General features: G+C 43.6%; 1 protein-coding gene across 1 annotated transcript in view; it reads right to left on the bottom strand.

Moving 5' to 3' along the window:
- The window catches only part of LOC134459672 (protein diaphanous homolog 3-like), a 414,535-nt gene that overhangs the window by 144,171 nt on the left and 247,864 nt on the right, over positions 1-22,500 (bottom strand). Inside the window, exons 21-22 of the mRNA XM_063212051.1 lie at positions 11,468-11,707; positions 3,656-3,785 (exon numbers count right to left, since the gene is read on the bottom strand). Of these exons, the coding sequence (XP_063068121.1) occupies positions 3,656-3,785; positions 11,468-11,707 (370 nt within the window). The remainder of the gene's footprint in view (positions 1-3,655; positions 3,786-11,467; positions 11,708-22,500) is intronic.

Below are 22,500 nucleotides of genomic sequence, written 5' to 3'. Positions count from 1 at the left end.
TAGATACAAAACACTCAGAGTAGTACCCATCTATCTTCTCCTGTCTCTCCCTCTTCCCCGTCTCCTGCTGATCAAGGATTCACACTCTTCATTAAAATCACAAAAACACAAAAGGCTCTGTAGAGGCTACTTCACGCAAATCATTTTGACGCCAACCCTTTTTTTCACGCAGAGATTCGGATTCAGAGGTTTTAACGTTACTGTTGGCAATGTCATACTGTGGTAACAGTTGCTAGAAAAGTCTACAAGCATGGAGTGAGCAATAGGTCTATTCGCTGTGATTATTTTAATGTGTCCATGTTTACTGAAACAGGAAAGCAAAACTAAGTGCTACTCTGTCGCTGTCAACAGGTAAATGCCAAACTTGTTAAATGTAAGTGCTCTTATCAATGGTAAAGTAAAAAATATGTACAGTTACTGTATGGACACAGCACAGAAAGACAGACAGAGCTATGCATACATCTATCTTTGTAATGTATGCGTGTGAAGTTAACATCAGTTGGCTTTCAGAGCAAGTACAGCTCAACCACTGTGGGAGTATGTTTCTCTGTGGGCCTGGTACAACTGTGTGCCTGTTAGTACTCATGTGTACTGATCTTATGTGTATATATATGGAGAGTGTTAAATATGCGTGTGTGTGTGTCTGTGTGTGAGAGCGTGTGCATTGTGCAAGTGTTGAATGTATGTGTAGTGTGTGTGTGTAGTGTATGAATGTTAAGTTTGCTCATTGAATGTGTATGCACGGGGTACGAGTGTGTGTTTAGTGTGTGTGCATGGGTATGTTGTTCGAGGTTGTGTGATTGTGTAGGTTCAGTGTGTGTGTGTGTGTGTGTGTGTGTGTGTGTGTGTGTGTGTGTGTGTGTGTGTGTGTGTGTGTGTGTGTGTGTGTGTGTGTGTGTGTGTGTGTGTGTGTGTGTGTGTGTGTGTGTGTGTGTGTGTGTAGCAGGGTGAAGTGGTAATAATTCATGAGGACCCAAAATGAGAGGAGCCCCCCAGTGTATTGACGAACTCGGGTTGACACCAGCGAGGGGGAAAAAATAGCTGCCATAATCAGTCAGTGCCACGCTACCCAGCTGAGAGAGGATGACAACACGCACACACGCACGCCGCACGCCGCGCACACACACACACACGCGCACGCACGCACGCACGCACACACACACACACACACACACACACACACACACACACACACACACACACACACACACACACACACACACACACAAACACACACAATCTAAAGAAAGACTTTGTTAGCATGTGTGCAGTTCAGTACGCTTGATTTAAGAAATAGAGAGTGGCAGAACAAATATACAGAAGGGTGGAGAGAGAGAGAGAGAGAGAGAGAGAGAGAGAGAGAGAGAGAGAGAGAGAGAGAGAGAGAGAGAGAGAGAGAGAGAGAGAGAGAGAGAGAGAGAGAGTCAAAGAGAGATATTCAGCGTCAAAATCAACTGTCAGTCATCAGTTATGTACAAGTGAACCTCTGGTCGCACGCCGGGAGCATCACACCGAGTGGGTGACAAAGGTTTCGTCAGGGGTCATTGGAAATCAGCAGGTGTGCGTGTGCGTGTACGTGTGTGCGTGCGTGTGTCTGTGTGTAAAAGACACTGAAAGGGACACGTACAGCACAGTCCCTACACTGAAAGATTTACAATAAATGATGACATTTAATTCAAACTCCAAGCACATTTGCACTGCGAATAACCACTTCATTTTGGCACAAACGGCACACCATATACCAAACGAAAAGGATGTTTCACTTCTACAAATCCTAAAATATGAAACCATTAGACCTCCAAGAGTATACAGACAGTGCCCCCCTTGGTAGTTTGATTAGAGGATAAGACCCTTGTAAGCGTTTGTGTGTTTTGTCAGCATCTACAGCGTAAAGAGGCTGGGGAAACCACTCAGCCAGCCGCTGGAGGCCATCTTGACCAAAAGCATTCATTTCCAAATGGATTAAAAGAAAACATCTCATGAAAGGAATACCAAGTACTGCCGGGCCCTTTCTCAAACGCGTTTGTCCTCAATCAAGTCCCTTCTAGGGGAGCCATGCTGAGTGAGCACGTCAGAGAGTTATGTGGCAAACATTCAAACAAAACTACTTCTGGGAAAAACAGTTCAAATTTCATGAAATGTCTCTTGCAGCAAGATAGCTACCACACGGTTCCTGTAAACAACCTTCACTCTGTGGAATACAAGTTTTGAGGTGATGATGCCAGAATGGTTTTGCAGCGCAGGCTGCTTGGGCACACCAGTAGATAATGTGTAAAATAATAATAATAATAATAATAATAATAATAATAATAAAATGGGGGGGAAAAATCATGGAAGACTTGGTATTCGGAACTTTATTTTTTATTTTCTTTGAATACTGGAGCACTTTTGCCCCTGAGAACAGCTTTACCTACCAGCTGAAAACAGATTTACCACTATCTGCTAGTATCTGGAGTCAACATCAGACCAATAAGAGCTATCCTGGTCAGATGGACACAGGTCAGGGACAGAGAGTGGCCCGGCCTCTGCAGCAAAGTCTGGGCTGCAAAAATAGGACACCCCCCCTCCAGCACCTCTGCCTGTCATCTAGTACCCAGCCAAAAACTGCACTGAGCCCTTCAGATAAGACCAGAGGCCACTTTGTCAACTGAAAGTCACTTGGTGTGTGTGAGCGTGTGTGTGTGTGCGAGAGAGAGAGAGAGAGAGAGAGAGAGAGAGAGAGAGAGAGACAGAAAGAGAGAGAGACAGAAAGAGAGAGAGACAGAAAGAGAGAGAGAGAGAGACAGAGAGAGAGAGAGAGAGAGAGAGAGAGAGAGAGAGAGAGAGAAAGAGACAGAGACAGAGACAGTGTGTTTGTATGAGAGTTGTTCTGTGTGTTTCAGAAGGACACTTGAAATGGCCTGAAATGGCCCGTCTCTTCTCTGCTCTGCTCCATTCTACTGCTACATTGGTGCTTTGCCAATGAATAGGCCCCGTTGGCAAGCTGACCTTCCATGTCGCTCTCACTGATGCCCGGACGTGATTAAAGTCCGCCGGCCTGAGTGCTCACTCTGCTATGAGAGGCGACGATCAGACAAAGTCAGACATCCAGGGAGATAGAGTGATGGGCCAATGCAAATTTTAGTTGGTGTGTGTGTGTGTATGCGTGCACAAATATGTGGTGTGTGTGTGTGTGTGTGTGTGTGTGTGTGTGTGTGTGTGTGTGTGTGTGTGTGTGTGTGTGTGTGTGTGTGTGTGTGTGTGTGTGTGTGTGTGTGTGTGTGTGTGTGTGTGTGTGTGTGTGTGCGCGTGCGCGCATGCAAGCAACAAATCACAGTCTCCTCTACCAGGGGAGCTAACTTTTTATAGACCCTGCTGTAACCATATGGCACAACTCCCACTGCACTCACACACACGCACATGCATACTTGATGAGATGAAACACACCCTTGTCAAGCACTTACGTATGCTATTGCCTTTAACATGCTGCACTCACTCACAGAAAGTGGTGACAATGAAGTTACTTACCGCACATCACATTATATGCGTGCATGTGCGGCGTGTGTGTGTGTGTGCGCACGCACGCAATCTGCATACCTTGTGTAAGCATGCGTCTGAGTGTGTGTGTGTGTGTGTGTGTGTGTGTGTGTGTGTGTGTGTGTGTGTATGTGTGTACCTCTGCTTGCTCTGTCCACGTGCTGCAGTTCGTCTGCAAAGCGCAGCACCTCTGGGTATCGCTCCTCACACACCTCCGCCAGGAAGTGCAGCAGGGTCGACTTCTGGTCCGCAGACTTGGTGTCCTTCAGCTGAAACACACACGCACACGCACACACACACACGCACACACACACGCACACGCACACGCACACGCACACACACACAGAGTTAGTCCCTTTTCCCTACATTAACGCTGACAGTTACATCAGGTGCAGTGACTGGATGTTCACAGGTGCGTGCAGGTAACTCTGAAGCGATCCACCGTGTCCATGTTGCACGCACGCATGCACACAGAAAAACACACACACACACACGTTACTTGTTATACTTGAAATAGGTTAGAGTAGTGTTTCCCAACCAGGGGTACGTGTACCACTAGGGGTACGTGAGCACACTGCAGGGGGTACTTGGAAAAATGTCATTTTTACATCAAATGAATGGGGCAGTCACATAAGGACGGAGAGAGTGATATAGAACATGAATTAGGGGGTACTCATGGCACAACTAAGAGGTTTAGGGGGTACGTGAGACAAAAAGGTTGGGAAACACTGGGTGAGAGCACACTACCTGAGTCTGACTTAACCAAATGTTGTCCTGTCTTGCATTTTAATGGTTTGACCTCGGCCATGGCTGAAATGGTTAAGGCACCATATTTTTACGCCGGGGACTTGTGTTCGATTATGGCCCGAGACCATTTCCCAATCCCCCCCATCTCTCTATCTTCCGCTCATTTCTCTGTCCCGCTCTTCACTGCTCTATCCCAATAAAAAAGAAAAGGGTTGTTTCTTTCTTATATATAGTGTAGTGTATAATTAAAACGTTTATGTACTGTTAGTTTACGCATGGAACAGTGAGAGACGTAACCTCTGACCAAAATGACAATAAATGACTTTAAAACTTTAAAAAGTGAGGCCAATTATTACATATAAGATTTAAAGTTTGGGTGCAATTTTGTGTGCAAATAAACACACATTCTCACACACAAACTCAACCGTTGAACTGATGATGGGCAAGTTTTATATGTGTAAAACAGGTTCGTAATAGTGTGAACAATATTAATAAATTCAACAACTTAAATACCAAGCAAAAGAAGAGATGAGAGGGTGTTAGTGTAAGACAAGTGTTCAAGCTGGAGAGAGAGATTGACATGAAGAAAGAAAAAAAAAGAAAGAAAGAAAGATGAAGCTCACTATTGTACAAGACGAAAAGGAAAACAGAAGATTTAAAAAAAAAAGAAAATGACAAAGAAAGAAACAAACAAAAATAAGGAAGAAAAAGACAGATATGCAAACAGAAAGAGAGCGAGAGAATGAGCTCCCCATTGCCTGGCATGATGTGAAATGTCCCAATTCTGACAGGAAAGCAAATAAAGGAAAGCAAGAGATTGAATGAGATACACTCAATAGAAGGAAAAAATAGCCCCTCATTGTGTGATAGAAAGAGTACTATACTGTATGAGAGAGAGAGAGAGAGAGAGAGAGAGAGAGAGAGAGAGAGAGAGAGAGAGAGAGAGAGAGAGAGAGAGAGAGAGAGAGAAGCGGAAGGTGGTAAACGAAACAACAACACAGCAAGGGGGTGAAGGACAAAACGAAAACACAATCATCGTTATTGAAAAGAAAGAAAAGAAAGAATGCCGGGCAAAAGAAAAGCACATCATCTCCTGTTGACACCTCATTGATATTGCAACAAATGAAGCAGAGTAGAGAGGGAGAGGCAGACAAAAGCAGACAGACACTGACAGAGACGGAGATACACAAACGCACGCAGCGCAGCCATCTTGCGAGAGGACAGGAGGGTGAAAGGTGATAATGTGACTTGCACGGCAGGCAACGAAACAATTATATAGTGTTAAGGGTCAGGTGGCCACCAAGCCACAGTGCGCGGCTGAGTGGAAATACACGCGCATGGACACAAACACACATGCACGCGCGCGCGCGCGCGCACACACACACACACACACACACACACACACACACACACACACACACACACACACACACACACACACACACACACACACACACACACACACACACACACACACACACACACACACACACACACACACACACACACGTAACAATATACTAGCTTTGTCAATGGGTATTCATGTGTCAGCAGTACTGTAGTGTACAGTATATTGGCATTGTACTTGGCTTGTGCGTGCTCTTTCATAGAACTGTGTGAGTCGGTTCCTTGACACTTTCCCCCTGCTGGGAAACCATACAAAGGTGAGATTGAAAGACAACCTCAGCACGAGGGCTCTTCTTGCGGGTCTAAAAAAAAAAATCAGAATGAATTCAGTGCTGTACACACAATGAGAGGGATAGTGTAGAAGGGGACGGTGGGAAGAGGCAATTGACCATCTTGCCACGGGGATTTGAACGGACAAGTGTACGGTAGAGTTACTGCCATAAGCAAATCTATTCCTAATCCATGTGAAATCAGTTTGAAATAAAATGCTTATACTGTAGGTTCACTTTCAGGAAACCAAATGATAACATTTGTCCAAATTAACAGGAAGTAACATGTGTAAAATGTGTTAGTTCCATCAGGCAAAGTCTGATTTAAAGGGGAGCAGCAGTAGAAATGGCTGATTAAAGGGAGCGTGTTGATAACAGGATCACTTCGGCTAATTATTGCCTGGGCTACGGAAAGTCATGGGAAAGGGTTTGACAAATGTAGGGGGATGGGCAATTTAAAATGTCAGATGTGTCTGTATGTGTCTGCAGGCACAGTGTCTAGGTGTGAATTATCTATCGTAATAATAATAACTTAACCTTTATATTTCTGACAGATATGCCCATACACACAAAGATGAAAGTGATGAGTGCAGCTTGTACTGGGAAAAAAGACATGCATGCACACCCACCCACAGATCCACAACTGCATAGAAATACCCATCCACGCTCACACACAGCAGCCTATCTCACACCCACGGACGCACGCACACACAAGCACGAGCACACACAAGCACGAGCACACACACGCACAAGCACACAAGCACACACACACATGCACGCACGCACGCACGCACGCACGCACGCACGCACGCACGCACGCACGCACGCACGCACGCACGCACGCACGCACGCACGCACACACGCACACACACACACAAACGGAAGGACAGACAGCCAGCCAGCCACAATAACCCACCACACACCTGTGTTTACATTAGAGTGCTTATCTGGAGGCCCCAGATGAAGGAGAAGCCAAGTGTGTTTTGGTGGACGGAGGGTGGATGGAGGAAGAGAAGGGGGGATAAGAGGAGGATGAAGGGGAAGATGAAGGAAGAGAGAGGGGGATGGAGGGAGGGAAGAGAAAAAGAGATGGTGCATGGAGAGAGGAAGATTAAGAGAGATGTATGAAGAGAAGGGATGGAGAAAAGGTGAGGGTAAAAAACAGACATGCTGCATGTAGGGTGAGAGGAAGAGAGGGTGATGAGAAAGGATGAAGAAGGGAGGGAGGGAGGAAGAAGAGTAGGAACAGAGATCTGCTGCATGGATACCCAGGTGAAAAACCCATATACTTAAAGTGTACTTTTTTTGACCGTACTTAGTACAAAGTGTACTATTTTCGGCGATTTAAAGTGCGCTTCATTGCACTATTAGTGCGCTGAAGCATTACTAAAGCAGTACTTCAGCACACTTGCAGCACACTGAGGATGCTAAATTGGCACCGCTTTTGGACAACTTTAAGTGCACTACAAGCATACTTTTGAAAGTATGCTCCAAACACGCTTTTCATGCATTCGTATGGCATTAATAGTGTGCTTGAGTACACTTCTATAACATTTTATTGTTACTAGAAGTACAATAAAAGTATATTAACTTCATGCTTCTTTGGACTACATTGGAACATTTTAAGTCTGTAAAAAGTATATCATATTAAGTATTGTAAATATATAACAGGTATGCTTGAAGTATATTTACAGTACACTCCCAAGTACATGAAATAATATAAATGTAATAGTACAATCCATGCTGGTCCTCAGAGCTTGTACATTTGTACATTATACACAGCCACATGTCACAGTAGTGATACAGTATGCATGCCTAGCACAACTGACATTTACAATCATTGCATTGTTACAGAGATTTCAGATACACATTTCACTTTATTTCATTCTTGTTCCACCTTCCTGCAATTGATCATTTGGATTGATCACTAATGGTGACCATTGATTCTTTGTTTGAACAACTAGTTCCAACTTACCTCTCACCATGATGTCATGGGAAGTGTGAGCCTATATATACCAGAACATATACGTGACCATCATAATGACGGTGGGAACATGGTCATTTTTTGTGTACCACTTTAAAATTTTAAAACTCCTACAATAAACGCAGAATATAACAATGAGTAATATTTTCATGCAAACCAAAGATATTCCTTAGAGGTCAATGGCTTTCTGTTTGAGAAATTGAGCTCCAAGAAGTGCATTACATGATGGTACATGCATGATGATGCATGATGGGTAAATGCACTTTGTGTAAGCACACTTTGAATATATTTGGATGAAGCACAATCATGGTGCACTTAGAAAAAGTATACTTCCAATATGTTAAAGTGATTTACTTTAAAGCGCACTATAGAAAATCACACTTCGAAGTCACTTGGATGAAGTATAATCAAAGTGCACTTAAAAAAAGTGCAATTGCAATATGTTATTAAAAAATACACTTTTAGTAAGTTCACTATTAGAACACTATTAGTATATTCCTCTAAAACACACTTTAGCCAAACATCTTCTAAGTGCACTTTATGTATGGTTCGCAAAGTGTACTTTCTTTGAGAGCAACTTAATTACATCTAATTTTAAGTACACTTTAAATAAGCATATTGTAAACATACTTTTTCTTAGCACAAAAAGTGTGAGTGCGCTTTTAACATGCTAAGTACACTTCAGTTGTGCTTTTATTGTACTAAATTGAACCACTTTTTCACCTGGGGAGGAAGAGGAGGAGGAACAGAGGTGCTGCAAAGACAGACAAGGAAGAGGAGGAGGAGGAAGATGAAGATGAAGACAGAGTGGCGAGACAAGGAGAAGATCCAGAGAGAGAGAGAGAGAAAGAGAGAGAGGGGACAGACAGACAAAAAGATGGATGGTGAACAGGATGGAGAGGGGGGGGGGGTAAGGAACAGAGAGATGGTTGACAGAGAGGGACGAGAGGAAAATGAATGGTAGAGAGGAGAGGAAAACGAATGGTAGGGAGGAGAGGAAAACGAATGGTAGGGAGGAGAGGAAAACGAATGGTAGGGAGGAGAGGAAAACGAATGGTAGGGAGGAGAGGAAAACGAATGGTAGGGAGGAGAGGAAAACGAATGGTAAGGAGGAGTAAGTATGAGGAGGAACAGAGAGCCGCTGTGCGGCAAGAGCCACTTTAGATGGGCCCTGCCGATAAGCTCAAGGTGACATAAAAGCATCGCAACATCAGCATGCTCGGTGTGTGTGTGTGTTTCTAGGATCATAAGTGAGTGTATGACAATGACTGTCCCCATACCTGTGTGTACGTGTGGTGTGTGTGTGTGTGTGTGTGTGTGTGTGTGTGTGTGTGTGTGTGTGTGTGTGTGTGTGTGTGTGTGCAATCTGTTTCTTGTGTAGAGCCATGCCCTATTGCTTCCCTAGCTATGGTGGGGGTAGAAAAATATACTAATCCCCTGACCCCTCACCGCTGAGATGACACACACACACACGCACACGCACACGCACACACGCACGCTCACACACACACGCTCACACACACATTCACAGAAACATAAATTATAGGCTTATCTTGTTTGCCGTGTAAAAAAAGGTGACAGTTTATGAAGTAAAATGTGCCGCAGTGGAATATGGTGACCCTGAGAGAGAGCTGAAGAGAAGATCCATCTGCCTTGAGACGAATGGAACTGGATGATAACAGAAACACACACACACACACACACACACACACACACACACACACACACACACACACACACACACACACACACACACACACACACACACACACACACACACACACACACACACACACACACACACACACGCACACACGCACACGCACACACAAATGTGCACACGCGCACGCACACACACACACACCATTATTTGAGAAGATATCATTGGAGATCTAAAGCTTTCTGGCTTCTTGTCTATGGGATGAATCTGCTGTTCTTTTCCCTGAAATGATGTGAGAGCTGGTGGGGCCAAAACTCATTCTGAACTCCACAGAAATTAATGATGACTTGACCAGGCTGCAGACAGGGAACACGGCAATTGTCTGTCTGAAAATGGATGGTTCTGGAGAGATCATAGTGGTGCTTCTTCTGATTTTGACAAACACACAAACATATACGCACCCAAGCACACATGCACACAGACAAACGCACACATACTTCTCTTCCACCAGCTCATATACATTACAGTACAGTATTCACTCAAGCAAGAAAAATCAAAGAAAAAGATGCACAACCCCAGCATTCACACACAGTGAGACACACAGATGCAGACGAACGTAGACAGAAACAGACACAAAAACAGGGATGGACACACACACACTTTCCTACTCTCCACACACCTTGCAGAGGGAACAGAGATCATAGCTGAATGACTGTGTGCATTCACATAGTTCCCCAGCAGCAGCAACAGCAGCAACAGCAGCAGCAGCGTGCACAAACAAATACGCGCACAAACAAATACACACACATTCCTACACACCTACAACTACTACTCTTTCTCCTCAACTTGCAAAGGCAGCTTAGGTCATAGCCAAATGATTGTGCGCTACGTGCGCCAGCATTCATGTAGTTTCCAAGGAGCAACACCAACTCCAGTAGTGTTGCACCGATACCGAGATTGCCTGATGAAGGTCTAGTACCGAAACGTTGTTTATTAAAGAAAGAACAGCGAAATGGTCAGTTTGCGGGAGTTTCCTTAAACTAGCACCGATACCGATACCAGTATCGGCCGGGGCCCCGATACCGCACTAAAATGGTGGCACTGGCATCGGTATCTGCCAATACCAACAAATAGGGCACCGATACCATTTACAGATGCTAGTATGACAGTTAAATGGAGCCTTGATCTATCATAGGTATTTAAAAGTATAAAAAGTTCTACTGGAGTAGGCAGCAGCCTGACACAGCCATAATAGCAATGATGTTACATCCAAGAAGTAGCCTATACTGTATAACTTTTCATATATATACTGTATATAAATTTCGAACAGTAGTAGTAGAACGAGTAGTATCGGTATGGTATTGGTATCGGCCGATACTGCACAATCAGGTATCGGGTATCGGTATCAGGGCTAAAAAATGGTATCGGTGCAACACAACACAAACACACACGCATGGCTACTACTCGTACTACTACTTTACTACTCCCTACTGTTCATGCACATTGCAGAGGGACCGAATGACTGTGCGTTGCAAGAGCCTGCGTTCATGTAGTTTTCCAATAGCACACGAAACATCACATACACTCAAAAACACAGACACACGCACACATGCAAAACCTACTACTACTACTACAGATCTTACTCCTCACACGCTTTACACAGAGAGCTGAGGTTGTAGCCGAAGGACTGTGTGTTCTGTGCGCGAGAGCCTGCGTTCATGTAGACTGCCAGCAACAAAAACAAACGCAGACAAACACACAGAACCACACACAGACACACAGGCACACAGACACACACTTGTGACAATGTACTAGCTTTGTCAATGCAGACAAACACACATAACCACACACACACACACACACACGCAAACAAGCACACCTCACCTTGCAAAGTGAGCTGAGATCGTAGCCGAATGACTGTGCGTTGCGCGAGCCAGCGTTCATGTAGTTTCCCAGCAGCAGCACCAGCTCCAGCAGTCGGCTGAAGTTCTTGCTACGCCGCACCTCGTCGCAGGCCGAGCTCACCGCCAGGATGTCCGGTCTCAGGTTGGAGACCAGCTCCTCGAACTGCAGCTTGAACAGGATGGAGTTTAGGCGCGGCTTAAGGCGCTTCACCCCACTCATCTGCGGGGGGAGGGAAGGAGAAAAAGAGTTTGTATTAACCCATTGATGCCTAAGGCACCTGCAAAAAATGGTGCTGAATGCTTGAGCCCTTTTTAAGAAAAGCTGCCCTCAGCCTATAAAAACCTAAATATCATAAAAATATGCACTAAGTTGCATTTAAACGCTAAGACCCTCATCTTTCATTTGAATGTGTTAATTTATCTCAAACAAACAGAGATTTTTAATAAAGTTGTCTCAAATCGAATGAGCCTAATGTTGCGTAATGCAGCTCCGGGTGCCAGGGTCAATGGTTGCACAATGCAGCATCAGGCATCAATGGGTTAATAAATCAAATGGGCATGTTTATGAATGACAAACACAATTTTTACACAGGACTTAACATTTTTACACCCATAATATGGCACAGTTTATACACAGACGGTGGTATGGTGTGGGAAACATGTGGGTCATTTCACCTGAAATCAGAGACTTTGAGGCCTGACCTGGGCAGGTGGGGCCTGTGTAATTTATAGAGCCAGAAAAGAGCGCTAGAAAAACATCATAACCATCTATGTGTGACTTAAAATGACCGACATAATCTCCAATATATATATCGTGTGCTACCCTCGTAATCAAGATGTTTTTTGTCTGTTTCTGCCTTAATAATAGTGGCCGACTTATGAAAATGCAGTTGTGGGGCTGGACCTTGCCACTAAAAAGGCACTTTAAGTTTCATCAAAATCCAGGACAGTCAGGCCCCAAACAAGCAAGCGAGTTAGATGGAGAAAAATAAGAGAGAGAGACAGAGAGGGAGACAGAGAGGGAGAGGGAGAGGGAGAGGGAGAGAGAGAGAGGTTAAAGAGATATGATCGTATGATCTACTGTAACACACTGACCTTCGTGACACAGCACACAACCTCCATTTACCCTCTTATACACTTACTGTACACACGCACACGCACACGCACACACACACACACACACACACACACACACACACGCACACGCACACGCACACGCACACGCACACGCACACACACACGCACACGCACACGCACACGCACACACACACACGCACGCACGCACGCGCACTCACACACACACAGTTATTATCTCTAGGCAGAGTGACTGCACATGATAGGGCCATGAAAGTCATGACAGCAAAAGCACTTTTCAACCTAAAAAAGTGAGGAGATGGTAGCTGGATCTCATGAACCCTCAGGAGAAAAGTGGAAAAAGCAAAGAGCAAAGATGCACAGTGAGAACAGATAGTGGAGGGATGGTGTGTGTGTGCATGCGTGTGTGTGTGTGTGTGCGTGTGTGTGTGTGTGTGTGTGTGTGTGTGTGTGTGTGTGTGTGCTTGCGTGTGTGTGTGTGAGAGAGACAGAGAGTGAGAGAGACAGAGGGAGAGAGAGAGAGAGAGAGAGAGAGAGAGAGAGAGAGAGAGAGAGGGAGGGAGAGGGAGAGGGAGAGGGAGAGGTGGGAGCTACAAAGAAGCAACAGTGTGTGCTCAAGAAAATCTCCAGAGAGAAAAAAACAAGAAAAAGTCACAGAGACCTGATATGAAAAGAGGCAGGATGAGCAGCACGGTTAACTTCACCCAAGGAGTGTGTGGCCCTGTACAAGACTCTTTAGTGACGAGCAATTTAAAACCTTTTTTCCCCCCTTTCTCTCTTTTTCTTCTTATTTTTTTTCGTGGCGCCTGCTTCCCTACTTTGCCAGCCTCTCTCTCTTCTCTTCTCTTCTCCTCTCCTCTCCTCTCGCCGCCACCGCACTGGCGTGTTGCGGTGGTAATGGATGTCAGAGATGATCGGATTTGGGCACGGCCCCAGCGAGCCTAATTGGCGAGCATGTGTCCGCAGGGGTGGGTGGGCAGAGGAGCGGAGGAAGGGAGGGTGGAGAGATGGGGAGGGAGCAGAGGGGGCGATGGATGGCGTCGAGTTACTGCCGTGACATGATTAACACCAAATTGGGGGATATTGCGGCGGGCCGCCTGGCGGAACTCGTCGTGCAACGGCGGAATGGAAAAGAGCGTTTCGCCGTAGCCGGCACTCACTCGCTTTTCAACCCGCCAGCGTAATTAGCATGAAGTTTAGGTTTTGTGTGCTTGGCTTGTGTGTGCTTCTGTGTGTGTGTGTGTGTGTGTGTGTGTGTGTGTGTGTGTGTGTGTGTGTGTGTGAGAGTGTGAGAGTGTGAGTGTGTGTGAGAGAGAGAGCAAGCGATAAAGAGAACTAAGGAGAGAGATACCTGAGAAAGCCATGGTATAATCCTTTACATAGCTTGGCTGCGAAGGCTGTGTATTGCAGCAGCAGCTCTCTCATTTGGTTAATGTGATGTGGGGTGCAGGCAGGAGGAGCCTAGCGTAGTAGTATAGCCTCCGGGGGGGTTCTCGCCCAGGCAGACTGGGGCCCAATTTGTCCGAATGAGAGCAGATTGGCAGCCTACGGTACGGTCTGGATCCCCGGCGTCAAGACAGTCAGTAAATAAATCAGGCAAAAACTCATACAGCGCCAGATCATCTCCATAATTCTGCTATTATCTCACGCCGCCTCGGCTTAATCAAAGGAGGCACTGCAGAGAACCGGTAGCAGCATGTACGTGCATACATACATAAAGCACATACAGCCAGTGTTGCCAGATGTGTCTGATCAAATCCCGCCCCAAAAATGTGCTCAAAACCCACCTGGAGCCGCTAAATTCCGCCCAATTTAAACAAATTGCATTGATTTCTATGGGCATAAAACTGCAGAAAAAAGCGCCAAATGGCAGATTTTTCCCATTTTTTTACCCGCAGACAGCTATCCCAAGCAGCCCAATTTGGCGGGTAATCGCCCAATCTGGCAACACTGCATACAGCCTACTGTAGTGCATTGAGAGGGACACTCTGGCACCTTCTCTGCATACGCATTGCACATCGAGAGACACTCTGACACCCCTCTCTACATGTATGCATGGCACATGGAGAGAGACTACGGTAATTGATTATGTCACACAGACAGACAAACACACAAGGACACTGCAGTAAGTCATGCATGTAAACAGCACATATGTCTCACTCAAAATGTAACAAGTCCACAGGCGCACCCCCGATGCTGCTTGTAAATGTACCGTCTTGTGTTAATACAATCAAAATAAATTTTCACATGTTGCCTCTCGACCGAAGCCTTAGCTGGTCACATTCTGTTCTTGTCGTCCTCAATCGCACATCATAAGATGATCTAGCCATGGTACCTAATTGCCAATTATGTGTGTCATTGTCGACGTGTAAACAACCCCACCTCTGACAGTCATGGGCAAATGACATGTCGGTAGGAGAGATGAACAATCAGGGAAGTCGACAGGGGGCGGGGGGTAAAGGGGTCACTTGTCCCAGACCCAGGGAGACAGGAGCTACAGAATTGGGTCCTTATTACATAGCAATGGTAGGGGTGGTGGTTTCCAGATGGCTTTTGCATGGGCCGGTCAAAGCTATCAACGGCCTTGTGCACAATACATACCGCAGATGTATTTTGAACACACATGCATGCAGCGGTGGTGTATGTGTAATAAAACAGGTCTAGTGAGAATGGGAATGGGGATGGGGAAGGAAATAGGGTATCAACTAAATGTCTAATTTATGTGTGTTAACATGCTGTCACCTCATGTGTCAGCAGACATTTAATCCACCATGAAACAGCCTTCAATTCAAAGCACTCACAGTTGTAAATGATTGAACAGGATTACCAGCAGGAGAAGGAAAAAAAGAATCCTTCAAGTCGAAAAAAAGGATACACAAGAAATTACGCATTCCTTTTCCAAGGGACAGAAACGTTATGTTTTTTTTTCCCTGTCTAAAAATAAGATACATTTTCAAGTTCAAATCTAAAATCTTGTTTAAAGTCTTGTTTAGATAAGATCTGGTCAATTCACCATATAATCTTAAAAAAGTAAAACATACATCATCTTCTATCATAGAGCATGACGATAACATAGAAATGAAGATTAACCTAAACAGCTGGAAGACTTCGGGTTGAATAAACCAAAATCAACAGTGCTTGGCATTGGCATTGCACTGTAATAGCCTAATAATATGAGCCACTAATTAGTAGTGAGACTATGATGATGAAATCAATATCAAATATCAAAACCAAATATGATCCTGGAACAATCGCAGTGTTTTTTTTTTGTTAAGTTTTTTTTAGTATTAGCCTAGTGTTTGTCGATGGATCAATCATGACTCCAGTCGACAAAATAGACAGCACACTACAACACAGAACAAGAGCAATCCGAGATGGAATCCTGGCTCCCTGCCCAATGCCAGATTCACATGATGCAATCTGCACAATCTGCAGACGACCCAAACACTGCGGGCAGACACACAGACAGAAAGACAGACAGGCAATCAGGCAGGCAGACAGAGACAGACAGACAGACAGACAGACAGACAGACAGGGTCACTGCAATACCTGGCCTAACCCCCTCTGAGGGGTCAGATAATGACTACATAAAGACACTAAATTCCATGGTGTCATGATTAAACTACTGTGTAATGGAAGAAGTTATTGGTCTACAGTACTGCACATATCTCCTTCATATGTGCACAGTTGGGTTATGTTATATTCCCGGCTGTTTAAATTCCTCACCCTTTTTGGAAGGTCAATTAACTTTTAGTATTTGCCCCGCTATGACGCCATACCTGCCTTTGACTGTTTACACTTGCATCTTCATTTGCCAAGCTCATTGCCAAGTTGAAATGAACCGTTTCATTGTGACAGGTTTTTTAAATGATGAACTGCATGCTAAAATAATTCTTTGGAACAAATTAGCTCAGCTACAGTTTTCCAGAGTGAGAGAGAGCTACAGTTTTTTGCAGTGAGAAACTAAAAAAAAAAGAACTGCAGCACCAAGTTCTGGGCACAGTAGCACTCCAAGCAAGTTTAAAGGGGCCCTATTATGCTTTTCCAGGTCCATATATTCATTTATTGTGCTACATAGCACCTGTTGTCCTCTTGGGGGATAATTCCTTTACCACAGGAGTGTTACTTCTCAACTGCCTCAGAACGCGCGGTTGAGTTTTCAACATTCCATAGCTTTTGTTTTTGGTTCAAGTATACGTACGTCAACGTGTACTTTGCATTACTGCTTATGGGAGTTTTGACAACGTCACAGTTTATTTTTTATTACAGAGAAAGTAATAAGTCTCGTCTGTCCATTGTCGATAGCAACCGCCTATCTGAATTTGAGATTGTATTGTGAGTTGATGCTGTCCATTTGTGAATACACCAACTGGTGTAGTGCTACAAGAATAGTGTATGGCAGGATTTCGCCATTGCGGAATCAAAGGTTGATTAAATCACACAATTTCTTTATTAATAAATCATACGTCAAATATAGCCTATTCAGTATATATACTCAAAAGTGGCCTAAGTTATGATAGTTGGTGTGATTGTGTTGTTAGAGCCGGATTTTATTGATAAAATATGAATAGATGAACAGTTGCTCATTGATGGAGGAAGGGGTGCAATGAGAGAGAAGAGCCAAAAATCTTTGAAGTGAGTAAAAGCCTCTACTCTCCTCTCTCTCTTTGCTTCAGGGCAGTTTTGTATAGAAGTGCAACCTACAGTATGTTTTCACCTATTTTTTTTTGGGGGGAGTGTACAAAACAATGAGTACAGCATGACATTGGCGCATGAACTATAGGCCTATAGAGAAACTATAGGCCTAGGCCTACATTTCAGCCATTTATATTTTGAGAAATAAGGCTACATAACATTTTACCCATGGTATTAGTAGTACATTGTCAGTTATACGTTTTTTTTAAATGCAGTACAGTGAATCATTTCTGTTTACAACACAGTTTCATTTGTCCCTCATGCAGGGGTCTATGTAATGAAAAAAATAATAGGAGCAGAGATAAGAATGTAAGAGTACTGTGAAATTGTTAACGCATAGACAAAAAGGGTCTAAGAGGGTAGGCTATGCCTTTTCCCCACACACACAAAGGCGTACACATTGTACATGAGGGGTGCTGGTCACAGGGCCAGTTTTTCAAAATTCCTCCCATTAAAAGGGCTGAACAACATATTACACATTTATGTCTATATTCACATTCATTACACATTCATTTCTATATGCAGCCCGATGTCTCCTCTGCCGTGTCAATGAAGGCCTGTCAACCAAACTCATTACAACTGTAAAACAAAGCCTGGGGAGTGTTAGTAAACTCATCCCAACTGTCCCTTCTCTGAAGGTTTTTTTTATTGCTCCCAAACCCAAGTTAACTACAACAACTTGACTAGACTTTTGATCCCTCTGTCTTTCAAGCACTTGTGGTTTTCTGTATAGGATGTATTTACTCCAGGAGGAAAATGCGAAATTAAGAAAAACGGAAATCGTAAAAAAAAAAAAAAAAAAGTTAAATTTTTTCATTATTTTTTTTACATTTTCGGAAACTATGGCGGCCAAATTTAAACTATGGCGGGCCGCCATAGTTTCCTCAATGTATGGGAAACACTGACCTCTCAATTAAGGTCTGCCATTGCATCTAACCAGCCCACCCACCAGACAGAGAAGACTCGATTGGAAAGGGAATGCCCCTCAGTAAATGACACAGCAAGATGCTCAAAAAGTAAGGATTATTAAAATAACGCCGGGACTTATGAAGTCCCCTGGTCATATGAATTATGAACACCGGGTAAACTCTTTGGCTTTCAACTTTAGACACATATAGTTGGATTCCAGCTCAAATACAGCTGTAGCCTACAGACAATAGTATTTACAGAATGCTTGATGAGGCTTTTCATGCCGTGCGGAAATTTCAGAACATTGAGGGTGTAAAATTCCGTACTTCCACACGTTTCAGACAGGGGATGTAGGCTAAATGTACACAATGATGAAAAAGAATGGACTTGAAAACAATTCATGAGAAATTAACTATCCTCCACAGAGTAAAGCAAAATATTAAAAGTAAAAATTAGTATAATATGGGACCCCTAAAACTACCAATTGCAATAAATTGTAAACAACTCAGCCAGACTCTTGTTTCTAACAGTCTGTCAGGGAAATGCAAATGAGTATGCTCAGGTCATGGGAAACAGACGCAATATAGGCACAACTGTGCCACTGTGACATCAACAGGATACTGGACACTTAGGAAAGGAGGTCTCTGATGACTCTGACTGTCTGATGAAGACGCACTGCGTCGAAACGTTAGTCATGCTTGCACCACAATAAATAACAGTGTGCACCAGTCATCCTTGGGCCAGTGTCCTTTGAAGTGGACCAGCTTGCTTTCAACAGGATACTGGAAAATGTAAAGACAGTAGAGTGTAGGAAGGTAATAGACTTACAGTTACGTGGTACTACTGTGTCAATGCATGTGCTCATCTACAGTGAGTAGTTTTCACTACACTATACCAGCAGAGGTAGAAGTAAAATGATGCCATTTTCTAACGACACCAATACCACCACCACCAACATCATCTACAATAATCTTCTAAACTCAAAAAGGAAGGAAAAAGCAGAGGCACTCTGAGATTTGAGAAAAATATAAAAAAGCCTTTAATTTAACATGGCAAAATTAGTTTAAAAGCACATGGGCCTACGCGTTGCGGCCATATTGGCCTTCATCAGGGCATAGACAAAGAAAGTAGGTCAAAGGTTAAAAAGGCACCCATAGGTGTCAGAAGGGGTGGAGTCTTCCTATCTTGTCACATCATGTGACCAGTAAGCATGTTCAATAATTGGCTGACAAGAATGACTAAAAACCATTACTAGTAAGAAAGAGAAGACATACATTTCAAAAACGGGGGAGAGGGCGAAAAAAAAAAAAAAAAAAAAAAAATGAAAACAGATAATTAAACAAAAAACAACTCATCACACTTCTTTCAAACATATGTCACAGAAAGGGAGAAAAGTCACATTCCTCATTCAAGCCTGGGAAGGAGGTAGCCTTCAGCTTACTAATCCAGAATGTTTCTCTCTGGAGGAGGATTCTCAGGTGGTCCCCACCTCTGAGAGGTTTGGGCACCACTTCTATCACCATCACCTTTAGGGAGGAGACAGAGGGATGTGCGGCCTGTTGATAATGGACTGCCATAGGATAGGCAGGATTTTTTGTCCTGATGGCATTCTTGTGTTCCGCCACCCTGTCCTTCAGTCTTCTTTTTGTTCTGCCGATGTAAAAGCATCCACACTCACACTCCAGCCTGTAGACTACAAAAGTGGTGTTACAGTTGGCAAAGGCATTAACCGTGAAACTCTGTCCAGTAAACACATCCACAAAAGTACATGATTTAGCTACATTTTCACAGTGGTTACAATTTCCGCATCTGTGATTCCCTTTCAGTTTCTGTAGCCAATGTGTTTTTTTTTTTCACTGGGAGGTGACTATGTACCAGTTTATCCCTTAATGTAGGTGCACGTCTAAAACAGAATGAGGGGGGGTTTGGGAACACTTCTTTGATGGAGGGGTCACTTTGAAGTATGGCCCAGTTGTTCTTTATTATTTTCTTTATTTTCAATGCTGTTTTACTGTATCTGGTGGAAAAATAGACTTGATGGTTGCTTTTTGGTTTGTGTCTCTTCACCAGTAGGTCATGTCTGTTGCATTGATTGGCCCTCCTTTGGGCCTGTCGAACCACCTCTGTCTTGTAACCCCTTTCCTCAAATCGTTTTGCCATATCCACAGATTTAGTTTGATAGTCCTCTTGTGTGTCACATATTCTTTTTAGGCGAAGAAACTGTCCATATGGAATGTTTTTGATTAAATGCTGTGAATGAAAACTGTCAGCTCTAAGAATTGTATTGCGATCAGTGCTTTTTCGAAAAATTGATGTATGTAAATTCCCATTTTCCTCTTTACTGATCAAAAGGTCCAGGAATGCAATTTCAGTTTGACTGTATTCGAGGGTCAGTTTTATGTTGGGATTGATGGAGTTTACATATTTATGAAATTCCAGCAGGTTAGCTTCTGTGCCTTTGAAACAACAGAGCAAATCATCAATATAACGACAGTAAAAGATCAGGTTTTCCCGAAAGGGGTTACATGCACTGTGAATGTGTTCTTTCTCCCACAGACCCAAGAAAAGGCAGGCATAACTAGGTGCAAAGCAGGCCCCCATAGCAGTTCCTTTAATTTGTCTGTATATGTCATCTTCAAAGCAAAAAACATTGTGTGTGAGTGTCCATTCTGTGAGCTGTAAAATAAAGTCATTGGGTGGCATACTTTCACTCTCTCTCGATGTCAAAAAGTGTTTAATGGCATGGAGGCCTTCATTATGGTCAATATTGGTGTATAGACTCTCCACATCCATAGTTACGAGAAAAGCATTTTCAATGTTCTTCAAAGTGCCTAATTTCACAAGGACATCAGTTGTATCCTGCACGAATGAAGGGAGGGTGGACACATAAGGTTTAATAAAAAAATCAATAAACTTTGAAAGGGGCTCAGAGATGGTGCCAATCCCACTAATGATAGGGCGGCCAGGAGGGTTCTCAAGATCTTTATGCACCTTAGGTAGCATGTAAAAAGTTGCAAGACATGGTTCAGAGGCATACAGATACTCATATTCCTTCTTGGTGATCCAGTTGTTTAACATGGCTCTTGAGAGCAGGCCATTTAGCTCTTGCTTCAGTTTGTCCAGAGGGTTAGACATCACCCGGACATAGAAGTTTGTATTGTCTAATTGCCTGTGTGCCTCTGTAGTGTATTTCTGTCTGGACCAAATAACCGTCGCTCCACCCTTGTCGGCAGGTTTAATAACCAGTTCATCATTGTCCTGCAACATCTGTAGTGCCTCATGTTCATTTTTAGTCAAATTGGCATGTGTGTGGCTATTTTGTTGAAAAAGAGAATCCACCTCACTGGAGACCTTTTTTGTAAAGGCTATCAGGCAGGGATTGTTGCTCACTGGGTAAAAAGTAGATTTTGGTCTGAATTGGGAATATGAGTTCTCTTCAGTAGTGCTTGATGATGGCTCTGCAGTCCTGGTAATATTACGGTTGTTGTACCATGCTTTTAAGTGTAGATTCCGATAGAATTTAAATAGATCAACTTGTGTATGGAAGTGATTGGCACTATAGGTGGGAGCAAATTCCTGGACCTTTTGATCAGTAAAGAGGAAAATGGGGATTTACATACATCAATTTTTCGAAAAAGCACTGATCGCAATACAATTCTTAGAGCTGACAGTTTTCATTCACAGCATTTAATCAAAAACATTCCATATGGACAGTTTCTTCGCCTAAAAAGAATATGTGACACACAAGAGGACTATCAAACTAAATCTGTGGATATGGCAAAACGATTTGAGGAAAGGGGTTACAAGACAGAGGTGGTTCGACAGGCCCAAAGGAGGGCCAATCAATGCAACAGACATGACCTACTGGTGAAGAGACACAAACCAAAAAGCAACCATCAAGTCTATTTTTCCACCAGATACAGTAAAACAGCATTGAAAATAAAGAAAATAATAAAGAACAACTGGGCCATACTTCAAAGTGACCCCTCCATCAAAGAAGTGTTCCCAAACCCCCCCTCATTCTGTTTTAGACGTGCACCTACATTAAGGGATAAACTGGTACATAGTCACCTCCCAGTGAAAAGAAAAACACATTGGCTACAGAAACTGAAAGGGAATCACAGATGCGGAAATTGTAACCACTGTGAAAATGTAGCTAAATCATGTACTTTTGTGGATGTGTTTACTGGACAGAGTTTCACGGTTAATGCCTTTGCCAACTGTAACACCACTTTTGTAGTCTACAGGCTGGAGTGTGAGTGTGGATGCTTTTACATCGGCAGAACAAAAAGAAGACTGAAGGACAGGGTGGCG

Source organism: Engraulis encrasicolus, chromosome 12, assembly GCF_034702125.1.
Source record: "Engraulis encrasicolus isolate BLACKSEA-1 chromosome 12, IST_EnEncr_1.0, whole genome shotgun sequence".
NCBI lineage: Eukaryota > Metazoa > Chordata > Actinopteri > Clupeiformes > Engraulidae > Engraulis > Engraulis encrasicolus.
Note: the sequence above shows the minus strand (reverse complement) of the source record. Positions and strands in the feature narration are given on the sequence as shown.